The sequence below is a fragment of the Nyctereutes procyonoides genome, unplaced genomic scaffold (genome assembly GCF_905146905.1).
Source record: "Nyctereutes procyonoides isolate TBG_1078 unplaced genomic scaffold, NYPRO_anot_genome, whole genome shotgun sequence".
In the NCBI taxonomy this organism is placed as follows: domain Eukaryota; kingdom Metazoa; phylum Chordata; class Mammalia; order Carnivora; family Canidae; genus Nyctereutes; species Nyctereutes procyonoides.
In genome coordinates, this window is record NW_026575030.1 from 22,859,788 (window position 1) to 22,885,287 (window position 25,500).

Here is a 25,500-nt window from a genome sequence, read left to right on the forward strand (position 1 = left end):
TGGTCTTGTGCTTTCCCCTATACTTCTCAATACCCAAACTTTGAGTTGAGGCTCACAAATAAAAATTATTTTCTCCCCCATTGTATTAGTCAGTTCAAGCTGCCATAACAAAATACCAGATGCTACATGGATTCAATAATGGAAACTTATTTTCCCACAGTGCTGGAGGCTGGAAGACTGAAATTGAGGTCCAGCCCGGTTTGGTTTCTGGTGAGAGCTCTCTCCCTGGCTTGTAGATGACCACTGTGTCCTCATGTGGCAGAGCGAGAGCTCCAATGTTTCTTCCTCTTTTTATAAGGGCAACAGCCCTACTAGATTAGGGCTCCACCATTATGACCTTTGAACCTTTATCTAAACCTTCTCCCAGGCCCTATCTCCAAATACAATCACACTGAGGGTTAGGGCTTCAATTTAGGAATTTGGGTGGGAACCCAAAAATTCAGTCTATAATTTCCCTTTTTGGACTTTCCGTTTATTGCTGGCAAAATGGAAAATTATGAATCAGAGGTCCAAGGGTCTGGTCCCAGCTTTTGCCAGTCATATGTGTAACTTTAAACCTCTGGACCTCTGTTTCTACAGAATAAAGGGTTTAAATTCCATGGTCTCTATAGCCTGGGCTAGCCTTTGTTTTCTGTGATCTACTTTAAAGGAGTGGAATGGGTTAGGCATACAGAGGAGGTATGTAAAACCCGGGTAATATGAAACCTTTTTTTTTTTTCCAATTCCTATTATTAATGAAGTTAGAGCTGATGACCTACTAAATTTTTTCCTGCTTAGTTGAGATGTGGGCAACAGGGAAGAAAGAAGGCAGGAGAGCTATTGAGGAATAAGGGAAGATGAAGTCTCTCAACCCTGCCTCCTCTCTTTTGGTCTTAATGTGAGGAGACAGGCCCTGACCACTTAAGATCCTAAGACATAGAGAATGGCCTAAAGGATGTAGTGTCTTTAAATGTGAGTGGCCCTCTATACATTCTGCTTCTGCATCAAAGGCCATTTTCTACTGATGTGTGGCTTAGAATCACCCAGACCACGGGCCTGGAAGGGGGTGGAAATTCTTACAAAAGGGATCCATCAGCGACCTGCCTTCTCACCAGCTCTGTGCTACGCTTCTAACTTGGAAAGGGCAGAGGTCCTAGAATTAAGAGTGCCCCATGGGGTTGAGTAAGGGTGGGTGCGCCAGTGGCAAATAGTAGGTCCCCGTAAATGTAGTCTTGTGATATTCGAATCTGCTCTTAACATCCTGAGAGCTACTTCCAGAGAGAAATCTCTGCATGGAAAGTAGAGGAACGTGCTCCCTCATCTTATTTCCTCTTTGGTAACCAGGGCCAGGAAACATGCAACATCCTCCGTGAGCACAAGTACCTTAACGATAGGACTGTTTGTGATCTTATGCAGTGGGATGCAGCCCTAGTGTTGGCCCCAGAAAGGCTCTCTGTGGCTAGTCCCGACACTCCCCCGCCTCCAGAGGGCTGGTCCCAGAGACTTGGTACAGAGCAAAGAAGAAACATGGCATCTGGCCTCCAGGAGATTTCTCTCCAATAGAGGGGCCACAGGCCTGTTCTCCAGCACAGCTGCCCATAGAAATATAATGTGAGCCATGTATGTAATCTTACATTTTCTAGTAGCCACATTTAAAGAAACAAGTGAGGTCAATTTTCATAAAATATTGTACTTAACCCAGTATATCCAAGATACCATCATTTCAACATATAGTCAGCATAAAATTATCAATGAGACATTTTACATTCTTCAGCCTTTGAAGTATGTTTTACATTTACAGCACATCTTGATCCAGACTAGTCATATTTCAAGAGCTCAATAACCACATATGGCTAATGCCTATCATGTTGGACAGCTCAGATCTAGAAGCTTCCACTTGAATAGGGATAAACAAGGCTTACACAGAGAAAAAAAGAAACCCCACATAAGTGAAGAAAGTGGTGAGTAGTCCTGGGCAATCACATCCACAGAGGGAGCCTAGAACTTGGGGTGGAGGGGTGGTGCTGAAATGACAGGTGTGCCTCAGATGTGGTGGTCTGAGTCTGAGAAGGCCCTTTGGGTTCCAGCGACCAGGGAGTCACTCAAGTCATTTCAAGGAATAGAGGGTTAATTTAAAGACTTGAGCTCAGGAGCCCAGGGTAAGCCAAACTGGCAGGCAGAGAGGACATCCAGGCCTCCGGATGGCTCACACTCACTCTACAGGATTGTTTAGTGCAAACTTGGGGACACCCAGATCCCCCTGGGAATCTTATTAAAAATGTGGATTTGGATTTCATGATTAAAAATGTGGATTCTGATTCCATGTGTCTGGAGCGGGGCCTGAGTGTCTGCAGTTCTAACCAGTCCCAGATGATGCCCATGCTGCTGGTCTGTGGATCACATTTTGAGTAGCATGGAAAGATTCAATTACTGATGTGATAATATTTAGCCTGAAACAGTGATTCTCTAATGCAAGCATGTCTCAGAATCACCTGAAGGGCTTCTGAAACTGCAAACTGCTGGGCCTTGCCCCAGAGTTTCTGATCTAGTAGGTTGGGATGGGCTCAAGAATTTTCATTTCTAACAAGTTTCTTGGTGATGCTGATACTACTGCATAGTGGGACCGATACTTTGAGAACCAGTGGGCTCGTGCTTATACCTAGTTAGGAGACTCCAGAGAGACAGAATCGATCGTGCATATTATATGTGGAAAGAAATTCGTTACAAGAAATTCGCTCACACAATTATGGAGACTGGCCCAAGAGCTGTAGTCAGTAAGTTAGAAACCCAGGGGAGTCAATGGTGTAGTTCTCACCCAGGTCTAAAGGCCCAAGAGCCAGGAGAGTTGATGGTGGTGTTTCAGTGCAAAGGCCAGCAGGCTCCAAATCCAGAAGAGGTGATGTTTCAGTCTAAGTCAATAGCAGAGGAAAAAATCCATGCCCCAGCTCAGAGGCAGTCAGGTAGGAAGAATTTCTCCTTATTTGGGGGAGGGTCAGGCTTTTCATTCTATTCAGGTCTTTAACTGATTGGATGAAGCCCGCCAACATTAGAGACGCCAATCAGTTTTACGCCGTCTAACATTTCAATGTTAATCTCATCCCCAAACACCCTCATACAGGGGTGCCTGGGTGGCTCAGTTGGTTAAGTATCTCTTAGTTTTGACTTGGGTCGTGTTCTCAGGGGTTCGCTCGTAAGATCAAAACCTGGGCTCTTCGCTCAGCGTGGAGTCTTCTTGTGCCTCTCCCTCCCCTTCTGCCGCCCACCCTGCTTGTGCAGGCACCCTGTCTCTCTCTTTCTCAAATAAATAAATAAAATCTTAAAAAAAAATACTTCCATACAAACATCCAGAATAATGTTTGACCAAATATCTAGGCACCCCATGGCTCAGTTAAATTGACACATAAAGTTAACCATCACACCTACTAAATACTTTATTAGAATATTCTTGGATTATTTCATGGAATCTGACACATTTCTCCTCTTTGAGCTATCCTTTAGGAATATTAGCTAAATAACACGGAGCTGCTGTAAAAGCAGTGGTGTGTGATATGGGCCAGAAAGGCAGAATGGAACACGTGCACATAGGTTGTGAGAAAGGAGCCACAAAGCCAAGGGAAGATGTGCAGCGACCAGGTATAATATAACCAGGGCTAGCTCGCTTCCAGTCCTTCTTCTACGTGGCTGAGAAGACAGGGATTGGTCATCCTGAGCACAGGTGCCCCCATGTGCCAGCCTGCACCGTGCAGGGCAGGGTGATGAGAATAACACATGGCTGAGGGGTGCTTGCCCCATTTACAGGCCCATGGTCATGGCAGGTGTCATTAGAGTGACCATTTATCTGGTTTATGCCTCCTCATTATAAATAGAACATCCTTTGACTTTCAAAAGAGTCCTAGTTTGGAAAATAACTTACATGGTAATCCTCGCCATGCTTGACGCGTCCAGTGCACTGAGCAGTGCGAAAGCCATACAGGTGATGTTGAGAGTTATTCTAGGGGAAGGGGAGTAGCAAGAGTTATAGTTTCACAAGATGCGGATAAAGTTTATTTTCATCTCTGAAAAATAAGTTCCAAGCCATTAACCACTCTGCATTAGAATGCAATGAACAATTTTTTAAAAGTAAATTTTAAAAGAATGAATATATATTCGCTGGGGAGTAGATGTGACCAGGAGCTCCCTCCTCTAAGGGAGTTTTCTTTGAAATAAATAGGAAGGGCAAAAACTTAGGACCACTCCCACCCCTCCCCACCCCCCACACCTTTCTGGACCTTGGCCATCACTCTTTCTTCCCTATTAGGTACCCCTCTGTGGACTTCTTTCCTGAGCTTCATCCCCTGGAGGGGATGTTTTCTGAGGCTCTGCCCACTTTTGTCTCTGCCATATAACAAAGACACATCCCCTCATCCTAAAGGGTCTCCTAGGAGTTTGGAGCGAATCCCGGCATCCATGGCCCTGTTCACGGCTCTGCTCCTCCCTGTGACAGGCACTGGAGACAGAGCAGAGCAACTGAGATAGGGTCCCTGCTCCCTTAGAGTTTACTTTGTACAGAGAAAAACAATAGGTAACAAATAGAACTTTTGTAGTAGAATTAAGAACTCCCTGACCATGTGCGAGAAAGAGGGTAGGTAGCAGGCTGCCTAGACTGTGACAGTAGGAGGAAGAGTGACCTCATGTGATGAGGTTTAAGAGGTAAGGGTGGCCCTAGAACTCAGCGTTAACTGAAGGGTGCTGAAGCTGGAGTGTTTACCCCCACTTCCCCCTCTGTCCTTACTTGAGGGCTTCTTCCTGAGACATGAACTCTCTCCATCACTCTGGCTTGCCCTCTGTATGATCTGAGTCTGCTCCTGAGACCAGAAATAAAGCCCCAAAGAGCTGGGGGGCTTTTTGCAGGCTTACGTTAGAGGGATAAATAGTGCGAGAGTTAGTGGGGTCAGCAGAGTCAGGATACGCCTGGAGAGGCAGTCGGGGTCTAGACCCTGGTGATGGAAAGCCATTGGAGGGTATCGAGGGGAAAAAATGACATGATTTGGGGATCCCTGGGTGGCTCAGCGGTTTAGCACCTGCCTTTGGCCCAAGGCGCAATCCTGTAGTCCCGGGATCCAGTCCCACGTCAGGCTCCCGGCATGGAACCTGCTTCTCCCTCTGCCTGTGTCTCTGCCCCTCTCCCTCCCTCTCTCTCTCTCTCTCTCTCTCTCTCTCTCTCTCTCTCTCTCTCTCTCTCATAAATAAATAAATAAATCTTTAAAAAAATGACATGATTTGATGTAGGCAAAATATCTCAGTAAAGTGTGTGTATGGCAGGGGGTGTCACTGGTCTCCTGTCTTCGAACATCGATTTCCTGGAAATTGAGAAACCATTGTTTCTGTTTCCTTGTAGAAGGCATTTCCCAGATCCGAACCAGAGGGATCAGGGTGCTGGATCTTTCAATAGCACATTGGCCAATGAAATGATAGAAAGCAACTCACCTCTGCCCTTCACCTCCACGTCACTTGTTTAGCTTTTCTTCGGTTATCCCAGAAAGATAACCCTTATCCACACCGCTGGCTGGCCCCGTGGATGCCAACAGCTGTATATTTTCGCTTTGCCTTTTAGTTGCCTCTATTCCATACAAGGCCCATGCCTCTCTAGGTCTGCCTGGCTTTCCTCTTCTGGAAGATTGGCCTCCTGCCCATCTCCTGACCCAAGCACACATCCCCCGTGTCCCAGCCACCCCAGTCCTGCAGCCTCCACTCTCTATACCCCCATGAAACCCCTGTCCTGCAAGCTAAGGCTCCCTGATAGTGTGGGAGAGAAAGGGTCAGGTGGTAAGCTGCCCAGAATTTGGCAGCAGAGTGACCCCATGTCATGGGACTTAGGGAGAAGAGTGGCCCTACTGACTGCAAGTCCACTGACACCAGCATTCTTGGGGATTTTGAATTTGTAGGAAATGCTCCTATGCCACCTTTTTCTTTTTTTTCCAATACCCTTTTTCAGGGACAGATTTCTCAGATCCCTTTTATTTTCACATTGGATTACATTGGCGACGTTATGGGTTTTGAGCCCACATCTGTTTATGGCGGCTGAGTCTTAAATTATTATATTCCTCAAGAATGTCTGTTGTGATTCTCCATGTGTGTGTGCTCTTTTTTTCTTTTGTACTATCTTTTTCCCATCTAAATTTTCCACCTTCCCAAAGACCTGTAATTATATTCCCCATTGGTATTCCATATTTTCAGCTTACAGCACTCCTTGATGCCCCTTCCTCTTTGTAGGGATATATGCCCTATTAAAAAAAACTCCAATCAGGATTTTAAAATGCTCTGAGTTTCTGTCTTTTTTTTTTTGTCCTTTTCTGTCTCATCAAAGTTAACAATAAAAATGTGTCAGAAATGAACATTGTTCTTTCTGTGCCATGGGTCTCTTGGCTGTGAAATAGTTACGCGTCAAGCCTGCCTTGGCAAAAGCCTCACCATTTACTTGCTATACAGAAGGGCCAGACCTTGCTAAACAGCAGATGCCTTAGCCTCTTTCCGCCCCCGAAGGGTGACTCCCGAAGTCACCGTACTCTACAGCCTCTGCTGGCCTGGCTGCCCCCTACCCCCTTTGGTTGTCATTGTGACGCTGCCCCCCCCCATCCTGGGTCTCTGCCCCTTCTCCTACTCCTCCCAGCCCCCAGCCAGTAGCTCCAGTTTTAGCCTCTTCATTCATCAGATTGTACTGAATGTGCTGACTTCGTGCTGGGCTCCAAGGGCAGCAAGGGTTGCATATTGCCCTCCAGAGACTGGCTTTCTTAACCTCACATTTCATTATTATATTGCAGTTAAGATTCAACATCCGGGTGTATTTATGAGGTGTTGACTTTGTGGGGTGCTGTGTGGGAGATACAGGCCTTTGCTGAATCCTTTCTGCAGGAACCCAGTTGGTCTGATAGGACCTCAGCTCATTAAAGGCCCCGTGAAAGCGGAACTCCAGCCAAGGCGGCAGTGGGTTTCTTTGCCAAACAATTGGCACATTGGCTTGTAAACTCAGAGGAAAATTAGGCCTCTGGAGGCTGAAATGGTCTGTGATGACTTCTTGGAAGAGGGACCTAGGTTAGTCCTGGAAGAATGAGTCAGATTTAGGTGCAGATCACGATTTGGAAGAGGGAGATAGGAGGAAAGGGAGACTTAGAGCCACCACACACACACACACACACACACACACACACACACACACACAGGGCCTCCTATTTTTTTCATTTTCCATATCCCAGTGCTCTGTAACTTGTCTCGCTATGTTACCTTCCTTCAAGGTCATTTCATACTTTTTTGCCATTTACCCTAACCATACCTTTTTTATGCTATATTAATATTTTTCATCTTTTAAATTTTTCTCTCTTTATTGAGAAGTAATTCTTAATACCTGATATTAAAAAAAAGGCATTTTTTTTTCTGATTAAAACCACTATTTTAAAGCAATCCTTAAGATCCACTCTGAAGTTGCCTGCAAGTAGGGGCAACTGCTCCCTGGTTTTCCTGGAACAGTCCTGGTTTGCGCCTATTGTCCTAGCAGAATTATTAATTATGTCCCTTCCAGTGTCGAGAGTCCCTGTGTGGACGGTAAGTTATATCACCACGTATTTTGGAAGCATTTCGACTCCTTACCATCTTGATCACATTATTCCCCTTGTCGGCAGCATTCTGTGTCTCAACCCAGCCTCTCTATATCCTTTAACAAAAAGCGCTGGTTCCCTCACTGTTGAACTTTTCACTCCTAAAACCTGCCAGCATTCTCTTTTACTTGCCCTTGAAAATCTAAGAGAACTGTTTAACTACTTTCAGTGCCTTGGCCTTTTCTCCCCTCCGTCACTAACCCGATCCTGTCTTCACCAATTCTCTTAACGTTCTCTTCTATTTCTGGCATTTCTATCCTAATCCCCTTTCCACTTATTTTCCTCCATAGCCTTACTATGCCAGATTTTCATACTTTCACAAAATTAATTTTGCCTTATCTGACAACTTGCAACTTCAAATTTTTGCCTATAAATAGACCTTGTTAGTTATTTTAGCCCAAATTCTCTTTTCGTTTTCATGTCAGCTCTCTGGTGTTAACTCACATTAAAATAAGCAGCCCGTTCCATTTCTAGCTGACTGCTTGCTCTGTTACCTTTGGATCATACCATAAACTAACTGCTCTCACCGTGATAGAGAAGGACCTTCAAACAGCATTCTCTTGCTATTCTTTTAGGCAATGCCATATTTTTGCTTTGCTTTTTTTTTTTTAAGGAATAAAAGAATTTTAGCCTTTGGATTAAGATATTTAGCTCCCAATAATCTTAAAAAGTTACTTAGTCTATTTTTATTATGGCGAAAATACATATAAATTTACTATTTTAACCATTTTAAAGTATACAGGTCTTAAATACATTCACCATGTTGTGAAACCATCACCACCATCTAGTCTCAAAACTTTTCATCACCCTGAGCAGGAACCCCATCCCCACTGAGTAATCACTCCCCCATTGCCTTCCCCAGCCCCTGGCAACCGCTGATGTGCGTTGTCTCTATCCATTTGCCTTTTCTGAACATTTCATATAAATGGAATCATGCTTTTTTTTTTTTTTAAGTCTGGCTTTCTTCACTTAGCAAATTTTCTCAGCGTTCATCCACATTGTAACATGTGTCAGTACTTTATTCCTCTGTATGGCTGAATGCTATTCCATTGTATGAATAGACCACATTTTGTTTACCCATTCATCAGATGATCGGTCTTAATTTTTTATCAGATCTTTGCTCCAAGATGAAATGAATGATACAGTAGCATGATAAATGCACTCACTCCTTGCAGTGAGTGGCACATAGATATTTTTCAGAAGGGGTCTCAGTGATTCACTATGTGGCCGATGCTAGGGTTTTGGCAGGTAGCTATAGGAGGCCCTATTCACCTCTTGGATTCCAGAATCTTGTTCCTTTTTTTACTTTCTTTCTCCAGACCTCCCTTTTTTTCTTTATTTTTGGTAACTAGATCACAGCTTGTTTTTTTCTTTACCATCCATCGTATTTATAGGTTTTTAAAAATACAGCTGAGGGATCCCTGGGTGGCGCAGCGGTTTGGCGCCTGCCTTTGGCCCAGGGCGTGATCCTGGAGACCCGGGATCGAATCCCACATCAGGCTCCCGGTGCATGGAGCCTGCTTCTCCCTCTGCCTGTGTCTCTGCCTGTCTCTCTCTCATAAATAAAAATTTTAAAAAAATTAAAAAAATAAAAAAATAAAAATACAGCTGAATAAAACCCTCATAGTCCCACCACCCCAAAACGATCACTATTAATAATATTTTGATGTATTTTCTTCTGGTTGTTTTCCTCTGTTTGGATTTTTTATTTTCTCCTAGTTGAGATCACATTGAATAGACAATGTCATCATAGGTTGCTCTTACACCACCACCACCCCCAATAAAATCCCTTTATTTAACAAGGATTTAAACCCTATAAGGATTTGGGCACTGTTCTGAATACCTCTGATGAATGAATAAGTTCTAGTATATAGTTTGGGAGTCATCAGCTTATAGATGATATTTATTTTATTTATTTTTTAATATATTTTATTTTTTAAAAGATTTTATTTATTTATTCATGAGAGACAGGGAGAGAGAGAGAGGCAGAGACACAGGCAGAGGGCGAAGCAGGCTCCATGCAGGGAGCCCGATGTGGGACTCAATCCCGGGGACTCCAGGATCACGCCCTGAGCTGAAGGCAGGTGCTCAACCGCTGAGCCACCCAGGTGTCCCTTTTTAATATATTTTAAAGATTTTATTTATTCATGAGAGACACACACACACAGAGCGAGAGAGAGAGAGAGAGAGAGAGACAGGCAGAGGGAGAAGCAGGCTCCTCGAAGGGAGCCTGATATGGGACTTGATCCCTGGACCCCAGGACCACACCCTGAGCCAGAGGCAGAAACTCAACCACTGAGCCACCCAGGTGTCCCGATATTTAAAATATTTTATTTAAACTTAGTTCTCCAACATATAGTAAAACACCCAGTGCTCATCCCATTAAGTGCCCTCCTCAGTGCCCGTCACCCAATCACCCCATCCCCCCACCCACTTCCCCTTCTGCAACCCTTTGTTTCCCAGAGTTAGGAGTCTCTCAGTGTTTTATCTTCCCAATTTTTCACCACTCAGTTTCCCTCCTTTCCCTTATAGTCCCTTTCACTATTTCTTATATTCCACATGTGCATGAAACCATGTGATGATTATCTTTCTCCAACTGACTTATTTCATATAGATGGTATTTAAAGCGATGGGACCATCTAAGACCGCCCGGGTTAGGGGTGGAATCAGTGCAAGGCCCCAGGACTCAGCCCTAGGGCACGCACGCCTGCAAAGGTAGAACAGAGAAAGTAGTTGAAGAAGAATAGGCACCTGGTTAAAGCAGGAGAGTCTGGAGGAGAACATACTTGGGAGTGGAATGGCCCCATATGAAATGTCATTGAGCACCTGAGTGATAGGGGAAAGGATTACCCATTGGGTCAGGACGAGCCCAGTGGGGTACAGAGGATCACCACCCAAGTGGAGTGTGCTGGAGAGCAAATGATATGTCAACATATATCTGCATGTTTCATATATCCTTAAACATTTGATGGCAGGATAGGTTGTTTAATTGGACATTATTTAACCACTTATTATCTTCCTATTGTGTGACATGTACAAGGCTGAAATGAACAGTTTTGTAAACTTTCTATGTTTAGCATCATTTCCTTTGATTTGGAGGACAGAAAGGAAGGTGCTGGTCTAAGACAAGAGCATCTTTAGAGCTAATGATTCTTATTCGTTCCAATACTTTCGACAAGAACTGACGGGCTTGCACTTCCTCCAGCAGTGTCGGAGGGGCCCCAGCATCTTGAGGGCAATCGTTAGTCGGGTCCTCCCAGAACACGTTACTCTCTTTATCTGCTTAGAAGTTCTTTTAAGCTTGAATAGGCTATTGAATGACAAGAACTTAACCCACATTATGTTATGAAAACTGTACCCAAGTCGCTAAATAGTGATGTTAAATAGCAATACATGTACAATAATTGTCAATCTGGAACGTAACTTACGTGTGATGCTGGTGTTAGCTATTAATCCATTTTCACTAAGGTTCATCAATGCTTAAACCACAGATAATCCCCAGAGCAGAAGGTCCAGTGGTGTGTAACAGCGCAGGAGGATGGTTGAATGTTCTAGAACAGGCGTGCTTGGATGCATTTCTGCACTATTACTGGTGCTGTGACTTGGGTGGGCAACTTAACTTGTCTGAATCTCATTTTTCTCATCTGTTAAAGAAATAGAAGGATGATGTAGTACCAGCCTCCTTAAGTGATGTATGTAAAGCACCCACCATGGTGCTTGATGGAAACAGTTCAGTCAGGGCAAACTGTTTCCATCATTATCCCACCCCACCCCTGTTGTTGACCCTTCCTGACTTTTCAATGCTGTGAGTTGGTGGCTCAGACCCACCTCTTCAAGCCTCTCTCTCTGTTTCCCACTTGCAGGGGGCTTCATGAAGAAGCATGGTCAGCCCGTTGTTTCCAAAACCTTGGGGTAAGTTGTGGGATATTCAAGCCAGGGTAAGGGCGGGATTGGCTTTTCCTGCTGACCTGACCAAACAGATCTAGGATGTAAGTCTTCTTGGGCATCTTGGGTTATAATAACTAAAGCAAGGCAGACGCTCAACCACTGAGCCACCCACGCATCCCTCTTGCTTAATATTAATCTTAAAAAAAAGTAAAGCAAGAGCCTACTGGGATGTGACATGGCACTCACACAATGCCTCTTGCCCGGGTAGCCTGTGTGGAGAGCCCATTTGGTCTAAGCTGCTAGATGCTGAGAAAGTCTGCTATGTGGCCGTAGTCTGCAGGGATCTCCAACAATCAAGGCAATAGTCAGACTTAAGTAAGCCGACCCAGAAGAGGCAATCAATATGTGGCACTTCTTATGGAAAATAAACCTGTATTGGTAAAGGTAAGTAGCAATAGCTGCTATAACAGACAAGCCCCCAAATTGCAACAGTTTAATATGGGGAAAGTTTGTTTCTTACTCAAGCAAAGTCAATTTAGGTATTCGTGAACAGGTGGAGAACTTGCCATCATCTTTGAAGGACCCAGGCTTCTTCTATTTTGTGATTCCATCGTCTCTTGGCCGCGGCGCCTCTCTTGAATCTCCTGCATCTAGCCAGAACGGTGAATGAGAGAGAGTGTGAAGGAGGTTTTTATGGGTTTTTATGGGTTTAGCCAAGAGGTGGCATATATCACTTCTACTTGCAGTCTGTTGGCCACAACCCAGGCTTCTGGCCAGCGCTCAGTAGAATTCAGGTTTACCTTATTACGAGGGAGGCTAGTATATATAGTCTATCTGCATGTTCAGGAGGTGGAGGAAATAAGTTTTGGTGCCATAGACTTTTCCAGAGGGTACATGAGAAACGTGTTTGAGGCACAGAATTGGGAAGGCTGCCCATTGCTGATATCTGACCCAACTTAAGTGACATGGGTTGGGGCAGAGAGAAGATCTGACTTGTTGCTGGACCCTCTGCTGATTTCTTTCCAGGGACAGATTTGCAGCCCCCGCAGTGGAGACCCGTCCTAGCATCTGGGGAGAGTGCCCACCAAAGTTTGCTACCAAGTTGGGCCGAGCCGTAGTCAAAGAAGGACAGACGGGACGGTTCTCCTGCAAGATCACCGGACGGCCCCAACCACAGGTCACCTGGCTCAAGGTGAGATTTTATGTGCTCCAACTCTGGCCCAGGCCTGGGGACCCTGAATGTGGAGGGCTAGCCTCTTAGACCAATAGGAATCTATCTTTACAATCAGTCTCTTCTGCTCAACTATAGATGGTTTTCCAGGGTTCTCTGTACATCCAATAGCCACGCTTGTTCCTGCCCATATTTGCACACTGTGCCTCTGTAACTCAGCCCACAGTGTCCTCTCATCTCACATACTCCCCAAACAGCATAAAGTTTCTGAATCAGAAAAGACCTGACTATCTCAAGAAAGTAGAATTTGAAGACGTGGGATTAGGTTTCAAACCACAGCTCTCTCGTTCATAAAACATGAGCTGTCGGGCAAGTCATTTGGCCTCTTGGAACACTGGTCTCTTTATCTGTGAGGCAGAGATGATCCCACCTACCTCAAAATACCATTGGGAGTATTTCATTCAGGGCTTGGCAGTGTGAAGGTAGAGCAGAGGAGGTGGGGGCTGGGGGTGGCATCAGGGGGCATGAGGCACAGGGTGAGTATTCAACAGGGGCAGTGAGAAGACATAGGGAAAAACTTGGGGTCGAGCCCTGCAAGAATAGCTTTCTCATGGATGCAAGTCCTGGATCAAAATGAGTGAGGGCACACCTTTTCCCTACTTCCTAATTCCCCTGGACCGACCATGGAAACAGAATAAAAGAGAGGGAGGCAAAGTGGAACCAAAGTGAGGAATGTAGGATGCCTACCTCAAACGAGGGCTCCTCTGAAACAAGCTAATGCACCTGCTCTAAGCTGGACCTGATACCACACCACACACACGGACCCCGAGTCAGGGCCCTTGGATTGTCCAAAGACTGCTCTCTGAGCATGTCAGTGAGCCCAGAGTGGAGGGTTCTACGGTCCATGCCTGGTGTCTGTCCCACCAGGCTTAGCAGGAGGTAGGATAGAGCCAAAAGGTAAGCAGGTTTCTCTGACCAAGCTACCCTCTTGCCATGCACAGGGGGATGTTGCCCTGCAGCCAAGTGCCCGTGTATCTATGTCTGAGAAGAACGGGGTACAAGTTCTGGAAATCCATGAGGTCAGCCGCGATGATGTGGGAGTGTACACATGCATGGTGGTGAATGGGTCGGGGAAGGCCTCCATGTCGGCTGAGCTTTCTATCCAAGGTATCAAGTGGGGGGAGGGCTAGTGCAGCACAACCCCTGCCCAGTTTCCATACCCTGCTAGAAAGAGCTGCTGTTCATTACGGATCAGGGATCAGTGTTACACTGACCCACCCACATCCCCGTGCGCTCCTCCAGGGGCAGGATCTTGAACTCGTGTCCCTGCACTGTGCCCCACACCTGTGTCTTCAGCCTTTTCTTCTCACTCAGACTCCTTTCTGTACTTCTAACTGTCCCTGGAAGAGTGGGCATTGCTAATACCTTGCCATCACCCCAAATTTAACCTGCCAAAGATTTAACTTATCATTCACTCTGTCCTTTACATCATGCGTTCCCTCACCTTAACTCCTTCTACCCCAGGATTCTGCTTCTCCTCGCCCAGGCTGGGCCTTTCAGCTCCTCTTTGACCCTCGCCTCCTTCTCGCCTGTAGGCATCAGCCCCTGTCAGGGCTTCCCTTTGAATCTGTCTCCTCTTTACATTCCCTTGATTCCGCCAAGGTTGGCCTGCGGAAGCGGGGAGTGTGGGCAGGGAAGGGGATTGACATCACGCTCCTCCCCTTTTCTTACCCTCTTTTCTTTTATGATTTTTCTCTTCCACATTCCCTTCCTGTGTCAGAAACTGTGCTTCCTTGGGACACCTGGGTGGCTCAGCGGTTGAGCATCTGCCTTCGGCTCAGGGCGTCATCCCGGGGTCCCGGGATAGAGTCCCGCATCGGGCTCCCTGCATGGAGCCTGCTTCTCCCTCTGCCTGTGTCTCTGCCTCCCTCTGTGTCTTTGATGAATAAATAAATAAATAAATCTTAAAAAAAAATAAATCTGTAAAAAAAAAAGAAAAGAAAAAAGAAACTATTCTTCCTTGCTCTCTCTTTTCTATTGTTGGCGCAAGCGTTTTTCATAACCCCCTGAAAGAAACTTACTCTACGTTGTAATGCAGGTCATCTATAGATGTATATGAACATATCTAAGTGAAACAAGTTTCATGAAACAATCCTGAGTTGTACTACGTACAGCATATGCTGCTTTCTCTATTCCCTTCTACACCATCCAAAGCCCTGGTCTTGACGGAAGAATTAGACTTTATAGCTCGCTGTGGGATCAGGACCCATCAGGCACTGAGAAGAGTGATTTAGCTACTTCCCTCACTTGCCCTCACATTGAATTAAAGAACTGCTCCCTTCTCAAAACTTAATTATAGAATGATAAGTTGCCTGGAACATGTTTCATTGATTTTTTTTAAGATGTTATTTATTTATTCATGAAAGACACACACACACAGAGGCAGAGACACAGGCAGAGGGAGAAGCAGGCTCCATGCAGGGAGCCCAATACAGGACTCGATCCAGGCACTCCGGGATCACGCCCTGGGCTGAAGGCAGACGCTCAACCACTGAGCCACCCCGGCGTCCCTGGGACATGTTTTTAAATGGCCCCAGAAAAAGCTCCTCTGAAAACCAAAACAAAAAAGGATAAAAAAGACAGGTGAAATGTTGCTATTTCCTCAATCTGAGTGATGGCTTTCAGAGTTTGTTCTATCCTCTCTACTAGTGCATATTTTGAAGTTGTCCGTAATAAATTTTTTAAAAAACCATTTGGCAGGAAAAAATATATACTGTATGTTTTTTTTCTTTGAAGAACTGAATAAAATTACACTTTCCCTGGATGTTTTTAAAGCAGGTATTTGTCAAAGCCAATTATTTGGGGAGGTTCATTTTTGAGGGCCACATGTACATTAGTCACACTGTTCAGGTTTGAAATTTTCAGATATTTATTTTTGTTTGTCCCTAGATTGGTTTCCTTCTGTGGCTGGTGAGCGGGACAGGTCCCATGGCGCAGGGTACCGTTGCCGAGGCCACCAGAGGAGGCCCAGGGCAGCAGTGGAGGCCTTCCCGGTGTCTCAGAGCCGGGCTCAGATGAGCTCATCACATTAAACCAGGCAGTTCAGGCCCAGGGAAGCTGAGGGACTGAGGGAGGGAGGAGCACAGACGAGGGGCAAAGTGGAAACTCGGGAGGTGAACACTCCGAAACAAATAAAAAACCATGTTGTCTTATCACTTTCTCCTCCTGGTACATAAAATAGTCGGCTAACAGTCTACCCTTCTCTCTTTTTCCAGGTTTGGACAATACCAGTAGGTACGTCTAGGCTTTGTAATCATTGTTTCCATCTTGAGATGCCCTGCAAGAAAAGAGAGGTTGCAATGGAGAAATGCCCTGAATTTCCAAGTCGTCGTATAGGAGGGCAAACTGACCGTCGGGGGGCATAGTTGTGCTTTGTGTTGCCCTCCTGTTGCGGTATGCCCCACGGGTCCCGTAGAGACTTGCCACCAGAGTGAGACTCTCGAGGACACCGTGCTGTCACCTTTCTCAGTGTCTGGCCAGCACCAGTTAGCCGTCCTGGGGAAGGATGCCCACTCACCCATGTGGCACATCTGCCTCAGGAGCTTCCTTTCCTGCACATGAGTCCTGGTCCTAGACCCTGGGTCCTGGGGTGGGCAGACATCTGGTGGAGGGAAAGGGCTTTAAACCGAGCTGCACGAAGTCATAGTTGCAGGCTGCGGAGCACCTGAGGCAGAGTAACGAGGGGCACTGATGTAGGTTAGAGCATCAGAGAAACGCTCCCTGGACCCCTGAGGTTTGAGCTCATGCCTGTAGGGTACTATTAGGCAGGTAAAGAAAAGCTCAGGTTCAGTGTCCCCAGCAGGGTGGTAGCACATGTGAAAATGGGGAGAGGAGAGAGAGGTGGGCACTGGGGGACCCTGCAGCCTGGTGGGCATCAGAGGTGGTCTTGCAAGGCCCAAGAGGCAGCAGGAACCAGCTCACACAGGGCATCCTGTGGGCCACGTTGAGAAGCTCGATTTTGTCCTCGGGGCAGGGGCAATCAGCTGTGCTTGCCACGTAGACCGTGGATCAGAGAGGGCCAGCAGGGACACGGGAGAGGCAGTGGCGTGGTGGGAATTGGGTGGCCCTTGGGGTGGCGGCGGGGAGGAAAAAGGCAGATTGGGTAAGTGCAGATAGAACAGGCTCTGGATTGGGAGGAGGGGCGAGGAAGCATCGGGCATGGCTGCTTGCCCTCTGTCTTGGGAAGCTGAGAAGGCTGCAGAGAGAGGCTTCTGCTCACACTCGGTCTTCATCTGTGGGCTTTGCTGATGCCTGGAGTCTGTGCTTGTGATGAGTAATGCTTGTGAGTAACCAAATGATCATTCCGTTCCTCCTTCTCCTTCCCCATTGCCCCCCAATCACCACCAAACAGGTCATTAACAAAGGTGGCCAATTCAGATATCAGGAAGGAGGTGACCAATGGAACCACGCAGGGGCCGAAACTAGACCACCTGGAGTCTGCAGCGGAAAGGTGGCCCTGCTCCAGCACCCAGATCGGTGGCTCCCCCACCTGGGCCACAAGTAGCCAGCCTCAGCCCCTGAGGGAGTCTAAGCTGGAGCCGCCTGGGGACCCACCCAGGAAAGCCCTGAGGAGCCCCATCCTACAGAAGACTTCCAGCACCATTACCCTGCAGGCGGCAAAAGTCCTGACAGAGCCAAGAGCGCCGGTCTCGAGTGCCCTCTCGTCTCCTGGGGAAGAGAGGGAGAGGCCAGCTGCTCCCCCCACAGCCACCTTCCCTGCCCGGCAGTCTGGCCTGGGAAGCCAGGAGGTTGTGAACAAGGTTGCTACCAGAAAAATCCCCATGGAGAGCCAGAGGGAGTCCACATTCCCCAAATTTGAGAGCAAGCCCCAAAGCCAGGAGGTCAGTGAAGATGAAACAGTCAAGTTCAGATGTGAGGGTGAGTAGAGCTAAGGGTCACTGTCCCATCCCGCCCCACCAATGTAGCCCCTGGGTGGCCACTGCCTCCGTGGGCACAGTGTATCCACCCAGCCCCTTGGACTAGAACCCACCCCACCCCAGCAGCCACTTTATATAGGAAGCACTCGGTCTAGTAACATGTCTTGTTCTGGAGAAACACCCAACAGTGGCCCGTTGTTCATTGTTGGATATGGTATCTGTCCTGTGTCCTAATTCTTACCACCATCATCACCATCACCATCAGAAAACAAGCCACAGGGGCTCCTTCTCTTTGGTCCCTTCTCCTGGCTGGTATCTGTCCTGTGTCCTAATTCTTACCACCATCATCACCATCACCATCAGAAAACAAGCCACAGGGGCTCCTTCTCTTTGGTCCCTTCTCCTGGCTTTGGCTGATCTGCAGACCTGGCTCGTCGCCCTCCTCCCGAGGACCTGCCTCCATCTTGAGATGTGCACTCGTCCATAGTGTAGGGTGAGGGGTAGGAGAGCCAGCTCAGCTCATACCAGCCCAAGCTTCTCCCTCAGGTCCAGCACCCCCCCCTATCCCCACAAGCAGAGTGTACTCTCTGGGAGCCTCATGTCCTTCACCTGGCCCTGTAGTTTCAGGGACCCCAAAGCCTGAAGTGACCTGGTTCCTGGAAGGTGCCCCCGTGAAGAGACGAGAAGGCATGGTTGAGGTTTATGAAGAAGGTGGATGCCACTACCTCTGCTTGCTGAGAGTGCGGGCCAAGGACAGTGGGAGCTACAGTTGCACGGCCTCCAATGTCCGAGGCCAGGTGTCCTGTGGTTGGACCCTCCTGGTGAAACGTGAGTACGCTCCTCCAGTCATCCTGGGTTCTCTGTTGGGGGGGGCATCCGTGGGGCGCTTCCTACACTGCAGGACTGTCACCTCCTACCATCCCCATGCTGGGTGTCCAACCCGACAGAAGCATCATCCCAAAGTCATTGCTCCAGGACAGGTGACTCCTCATCAAGAGTTCCCATCAGAGTCACCTCAGAATAAGTATGCCCACCACCCCCACGCCCAGCCCTGCTGAGAGCTCCCTTTTCTGGGTTCTTCAGCTATCCAAGGGAGTGCCATGACTCAGTTTTGTAACCACAGAAAACCAAACATTCACTAAATATGTGCATTTAGAGTCACATGAGATGATGTGGGATCCCGCATCTTTTATGTTTATTGTAATATGTTTATAAAACTTGGGCATGTTCATTGTGGGGGATTTAAACACAATATAGTCTTATGACTCAGAAATAAATGATATTTTAATGTTTTTAAAACAAAATCGGCATTGTGCTGTTTGTATACTGCTTTCTAGTCTAATTTATTTTCTCATGTTACATAAGCATCTTTCCATACTGTTTCTTTCTATATTACTTAATCTTATTCAAAAACATAGTTTTAATGGCCATATAATATTTCATGAAATAGCATAGCTGATTACGCTTGTTCTTACTGTCGAGTATTTAGGTCTTTCCCATTTTTTTTCACTATTGTAACAAAATTGCGATAAATATCCTTGCACCCATCTATTTCTCTATAAAATTTCCTCCTTCTTTTAAATGCTATTCAGGGACCCTTGACCCATTGAGGAACATATTGAACCACAGGGATAGAGTCAACAAATTTCAGGCTGTTAGAAGTTCTATGGGACAAATAACCTTTGCCTATTTTTTTTTCAACAAATAAATTATAAGAGAAAGAGGAACGGAGGGACAACCTATAGGAAACTTAGATGAAAAGATATGTAAGAGACATCAATAATCGCAATCCATGGACTTTGTGTGACTTTGAGACATTTAAAAAATGTTTTAAAGAGGACACCAGGAAAATTTGAGCATTTGCAAGATATTTGATATAAAGGAATTAGTGCTGTTTTTAAGACATGATGGTGGTCTTATGGTTATTTTTTTTAAGTCTGTGTATTTTAGAGATATAAATTGACTTATCTACTGGTGAAATGATATATTTGCTTCAGAAATAATCCATGTGTAGTGGGAGCTGGTGGAGGTATTACTGAAATGAGATCCGCCAAGAGATGACAATTATTAAATTTGAGAAACAAAAAAAATAATAATAATAAATAAATTTGAGAGACAAGTATATGATCATCTACTATATTGCTCTCTTTACTAGCGTGTGTGTTTGAAATTTGCCATAATAAATGTTTCCCAAGAAAGAAAGGAGAAGAACGTAGTGATTCATCCATACAGTAGGATTCCATGCAGCCAGTAAAACAAATATGGCTGACCTGTCGACTCTGATGGTGAAACATGTCCAAGATACACTAGGAAGGGAGGAGAGCCAAGTGCGGAGCTGCGTGTTTCATATGCTATTTGCACAAAAGGAAAAGAATCTATGTAGATATGTGCAAACAGATGCTTATGTGCGCATAAAGCATTTCTGGAAGGGTCCGCAAGTTGCCTCGAGCAAGGGAGACCGGGGATTTTTGGGAAGAGGTAGGGGCTAGGCTTGTTTCCCACTGCATGCATGCTGTTGATTTCTTTCTTAATTGGGATTTTTACTATGTTCATGAATTTCTTTGTAAGAAGTACTATCCATTCCATTTGGCGGTAGGAGTTCCTGTCGAGTTCACAAGTCCAGGAGCACGAGCCTCCTCATTCCAGGCTCCGTGCAGGGGATGGACACGTGGCATCATGTCCACCAGAGGCTGAAAACCAACAGGCTTTTGTTGGAGCGGTAGCTATTATTATTAATTGGAAGTGGTGCATCGAGACTGTACTTACAGCAAGTTGAGGGGAAAAGAGAAGGTGATCTTCAAAGCTCCCACAGCGCTGGGGCAAACAGGGTGGGAATGAAGCACGCCGCAAAGCTGGCTCTTCTCACCAACGGTCAGCTCTCTGTCTTTGAGTGAATGCTCTTCAGAATGTGGTAGGCCGTTGGTTAATTTCCAGAGTCCCCCCAGAAAGTGGATTTTGACTGTTTTTTTGCCCGTGTTCTTGTTGCTTGTATGGAGGAGCGGATTTTCAGAAGCCCTTCCTCTGCCATTTCCAAAGCACGTGTGGGCTCCCTCTCCCCTTGGAGAAACCGGCTGTTCTAAAACCTTTCCAGAGGACCTCACAGAGATGCAGATCACCTGAGGCACGTTCTCTCAGCTTCTCCTGCAACACCCTCTTTCTCTCTTTTTTCCTGTTACTGCACAAAACTGTCTCTCTTACCACGACTTCTCTCTGCATCCCTTCCCCTCTCCACAAAGATCCCACTTAATGATTCACTCTCCCACCATTTCTTCAATCTGTTCCCCACCCCCGCCTTGTCCAGAGGCCTCTCTCTTCTCCCTCCAAGCATACTCTGGGGAGAAAGGAAAGACAATCTTCCTTCTGCTCAGTGGCCCCTTAAGCTTCCACTTTACCTCTCTGCTGTCTTTCACCCCCAAACTCGCCACAGGTCTTGTCTCGATGCACAGTTTCCATTGGATGGTAACAGCTAATTCTCCACAAAAGCCTGCTCAGTGTCCTGGGCCTTGTGCTAAATCCTTCATCTCTATTGTTCCGTTTAGTTATACCAACCGTCTTAGGAGATAACTGTAGTCACACCCATTTTCCAGATGAGAATACTGAGCTGTGGTGAAGTTTAAGAACTTGCCCAAGGTCACCTGCCTTGAAGAAGATAGCATATTTCTAACCCATGTTGGTTTGACACGGAAGTCCATATTTTTTCAATGGCTCCCAAAGGCATGGCCCCATGAGGAAAGTTGTTGCTGGCTGGGAAGAGGAATGAGGTGCCTCCCCACACCTCTCAAGCTAGTCTCTCCATCCCTTCCCTCAGTGCCAGTCCCAATCAGATGCACCATCATTTGGACTGTAGCTGGTCTCCCGCAGCCTACTCTCCCCGGAGGGGCATCCTGGCGTGGAGGAGGAAGGGTAGATGGAGAGTCAGAGAGCCGGTCATAAAGCCTGCCTCCACCATTGGGCTTGACTGTGATAAATTACTAACTGGGTCTGTAAAATGAGCTAAAGAAAGCAATCTCATGGCACTGTCATGGTCACATCTGGGACATAGTAAGCCCCCAGGTACCAGTTTTTGTCCTTAAACTCCTGCAGTCTAATGTGGCTTCCCCCCACCACTGCTCCTCCTGAAAGGCACTGGTGAGGCCCCTTCTACTCACCAAACCCGTTACCCCTTCTCGACTGTCACCCGCCTCGACCTCTCTGTAGCATGTTCTGCTTGTAGAAGAGATGATCTGTCCCCTATTGCTCTTGGTTAAGACTCCTAAACTACAAATGCTCCCCAGTCCACCAATGTAGAGGGCTTCTGGAAAGTTCATCTCAGCAGTTCTCAACTAGAATATGCCTCAGATTCATGAGGCAACTGAGTCATGCAGAGTCCAAGGCCCCCGGCAGTCCTGAACCATTGGCCTAGGTTGGAAAAGTAGGACAGATGGGAGTCTGTCATTTGATCCAGTCCTAGAATTGGAAAAAAAAATGAAAATTTAAAATTGAAATGTCCTCACCAGGGGGCCTGCAAAGATATTCTCAGGATTGCACAGGTACAATGGGATGTGTTAAAGGAGGAGGGATCCTGGAAAGTAAAGCAGAACCAGGTGAGCTGGGATGCCCCAGGACAGTGAAAGGAAGCCAGGTTAGGAGGTGCCTGAGTCCTGGAGGAGAGGGGGCAGGCTGGTGTCCCCGGCACTGCCAGGCCTGGGCTGTTTTGTGGCTGTGACTCAGCCCCGGCTGGTTTCTATGCCTCACGCTACAGGTCTCCACACCTGTGGCAGAGAGGCACCTGCCTGTGAGGCTCGGGGTGACTGTGGTCCATCACCGGAACACGTCAGCTGTGGTCTGACTTGGCCTGTTTGTTCTTTGCCCTTGCAGGGCTGGCTGTGATGGAGGTGGCTCCCTCGTTCTCCAGCGTCCTGAAGGACTACGCTGTCATTGAGGGCCAGGACTTTGTGCTACAGTGCTCAGTGCAGGGGACCCCGGTGCCCCAAATCACTTGGCTGCTTAATGGTGAGTTCCCCCTGTTGCAGCCCCTGGCTGCCTGCGTGCTCACTTGGCTTGCCCCATTTATCACTCAGAGCCATACCGGGTACAGGGAGATCATGGGACCTTGGAGTCACCGTTGCCTGGCTGGGGATGCCGGGCCTTCCTATTCCTCCCTCAGCCTTGAGCTCCTGCCACATGTGAATAACGGCCACTGCCTTCCAGGGTGGCATTTGTAAGTTAACTTAGATCCTCAATATAAAACAGCTAATGTGTCTGGTACATGGCTGCACAAGTAATTTGGCTCATCTATGTGGCCAGGCTCATAGTAGGCCCTCAATAAATGAACAAATTAATAAATTAGTGACCCATACTAGAAGTTACTCATGGAACATCACCTTTTATTTAATGGCAGTTGGCTTTGGGATTCGTAGACCAGTAATTCTTTTTAGTATTATAGTCCTATGGAGACATGCCAACTTTTTTTTTTTTTTACTTATTGGATAAATTAATTTTTTTTTGATAAATTAGTTATCCTGTGTTATCACTCTTCTGTTTTTTTTTTAAGATTTTATTTATTTAGGGATCCCTGGGTGGCGCAGCAGTTTAGCGCCTGCCTTTGGCCCGGGGCGCGATCCTGGAGACCCGGGATCGAATCCCACGTCGGGCTCCCGGTGCATGGAGCCTGCTTCTCCCTCTGCCTGTGACTCTGCCTCTCTCTCTCTCTCTGTGACTATCATAAAAAAATAAAAAAAATTAAAAAAAAAAGATTTTATTTATTTATTAATGAGAGACACAGAGACACAGGCAGAGGGAGAAGCAGGCTCCCTGCAGGGAGCCCAGTGTGGGACTCGATCCTGGGACCCTGGGGTCACACCCTGGGCTGAAGGCAGAGACACTCAACCGCTGAGCCACCCAGGCATCCCTCACGCTTCTCTTTTTAAAAAAGGCTTTCAGGGCAGCCCCCCTGGCTCAGCGGTTTAGCGCCTGCCTTCGGCCCAGGGCCTGATCCTGGAGACCCAGGATCAAGTCCCACGTTGGGCTCCCTGCATGGAGCCTGCTTCTCCCTCTGCCTGTGTCTCTGCCTCTCTCTGTGTCTCTCATGAATAAATAAATAAAATTTTAAAAGACTTTTCAATTCCAAAATTTTCAAACTGAGAACGGTCCACAAAATTGATGGAATTGAGCAGGGTCTGCTTTGGGAAGCCCTGCTTTGCAGATCACAGGGAAGACGAAGGCAGAGCTGCCAGTCAGGAGACCAGGGCACTTATCCTTCTCTGCCATCTAGTGGCCAGGTGACCTTGGACACCCTCCCTTCACCTCTCTGGGCATCAGTTTCTTTATGGGTGAGGAGGATGGGCTGGAACAGGTTTCGGACCTCAGCCAGCTCTCAGGGCTGATAGAGTAGCCTCCTTAAGGGACAGTGGCACCTGCCACGTATGCATCAAATAACCCCCAGCTGTTTCTACACTATTGATGTGTTACTTGTAGACCTTCCTATTTGGTAGAGTTTGCTTAGGCTCTGCTAGAAATGATCTCTGGTCAATGAGAGAAAGTGCTGGGCAGCCGGGTGGCTCAGCGGTTTAGTGCCGCCTTCAGCCTAGGGCGTGACCCTGGGTCCCAGGATCAAGTCCCACGTTGGGCTCCCTGCATGGAGCCTGCTTCTCCCTCTGCCTGTGTCTCTGCCCCCCCCCCTCTCTCTCTCACTCTCTCTCTCTCTCTCTCTCTCTCTCATGAATAAATACATAAACGAAATCTTTAAAAAAGAATGAGAGAAGGTGCCATTTAGTCTTTCTAGGTGTCATCTTCTTGGGCAAATAAATGAAAATTGAGGTCATCCTTCCCTCCACCCCTCACTATGGACAGACCTGCTGTTGGATCCTGGGAGTGACTGCAGAGACCCAGCCTTCTTGCAGCTAGAACAGAACATAGAGGTTAAAGACTGTCAATGGATCTGAGCAAGAGAGTTCCACATCCGTCTGGCTCAGAGTCCAGACCAGGGATTAAGAGACATTTTCTGTGAGGGCCAGATAGTAAATATTTTCAGCTTTACTGACCATCCAGTCTCTGTCACAATTACTCAGCTCTGCTCTTGTGGCAGCAAAAAAGTAGCCGGAGACACTCTGCAGATGAATGAGTATGGCAGTGTTGCAATAAAACTTTATTTATGGACGCTGAAATGTGAATTTCATACAATCTTCACAGATCATGAAATAGTTTAACTTTTTTCAAAGATTTAAAATCTGTAAGAACTATTCTTAGCTTTCAGGCTGTACAAAAATACAGGCTGCAGGTCAGATTTGGCCCGTGAGCAGTATTTGCCGACTCCTGGTTTGCACACCCCCCCCCCCCAGGACCCTCCAGGACTGGGAAAAGCAACCCCACCTTCTTGTTCTTGGCCAGTCTTGGCATTTCCACACCGTTACCACCAGAGGGCAATCATGCTCAAGTTCCCTGGGTTGCTAACTCTGGTCTTAACCAGTCTTGGGGCCCCGACAGTTGTGTGTCTCCCAATTCTGAGTGCCCTGAGCCAACACCTCTGGGGCCACCATTCCATCCCATGTGCGTAGGGCCCACATGAGTCATGCTCCAGTAACCAAATAGGTCTCCAACACTTTGTTGGCACATTTTGACCACTGGGGTACTTTGATGGCAGTCGTGGAACGTACTGGTATCCTCAGGGAAGAGAGGTTTTAAGGTGAAGAGCGGCGTTCATACTTGGGGTAACAGGATCTGGGCCCCTGCCTTACCCAGCTCCCAGCCCCACCTTTATGCAGTGCAGAGGCCGCGCAGTATCTCGTCTCGCCCGCCCTATGGCATGCTCGCTTGGCAGTCTCTGCAGACTGTCATGGAGACACAACGTGTTGCTATGTGCAGAAGAAAACATTGCCCTGCAGGGAGAGGACTTCTTTCTGTACTTTCTCCCTCC

General features: G+C 47.0%; 1 protein-coding gene across 1 annotated transcript in view; it reads left to right on the forward strand.

Moving 5' to 3' along the window:
- MYLK (myosin light chain kinase) overlaps nucleotides 1–25,500 on the forward strand; it is a 181,474-nt gene that overhangs the window by 48,493 nt on the left and 107,481 nt on the right. The window contains 7 exon segments of the mRNA XM_055316566.1: nucleotides 11,474–11,522; nucleotides 12,525–12,690; nucleotides 13,671–13,836; nucleotides 15,945–15,963; nucleotides 17,081–17,607; nucleotides 18,228–18,434; nucleotides 22,464–22,598. Of these exon segments, the coding sequence (XP_055172541.1) occupies nucleotides 11,474–11,522; nucleotides 12,525–12,690; nucleotides 13,671–13,836; nucleotides 15,945–15,963; nucleotides 17,081–17,607; nucleotides 18,228–18,434; nucleotides 22,464–22,598 (1,269 nt within the window).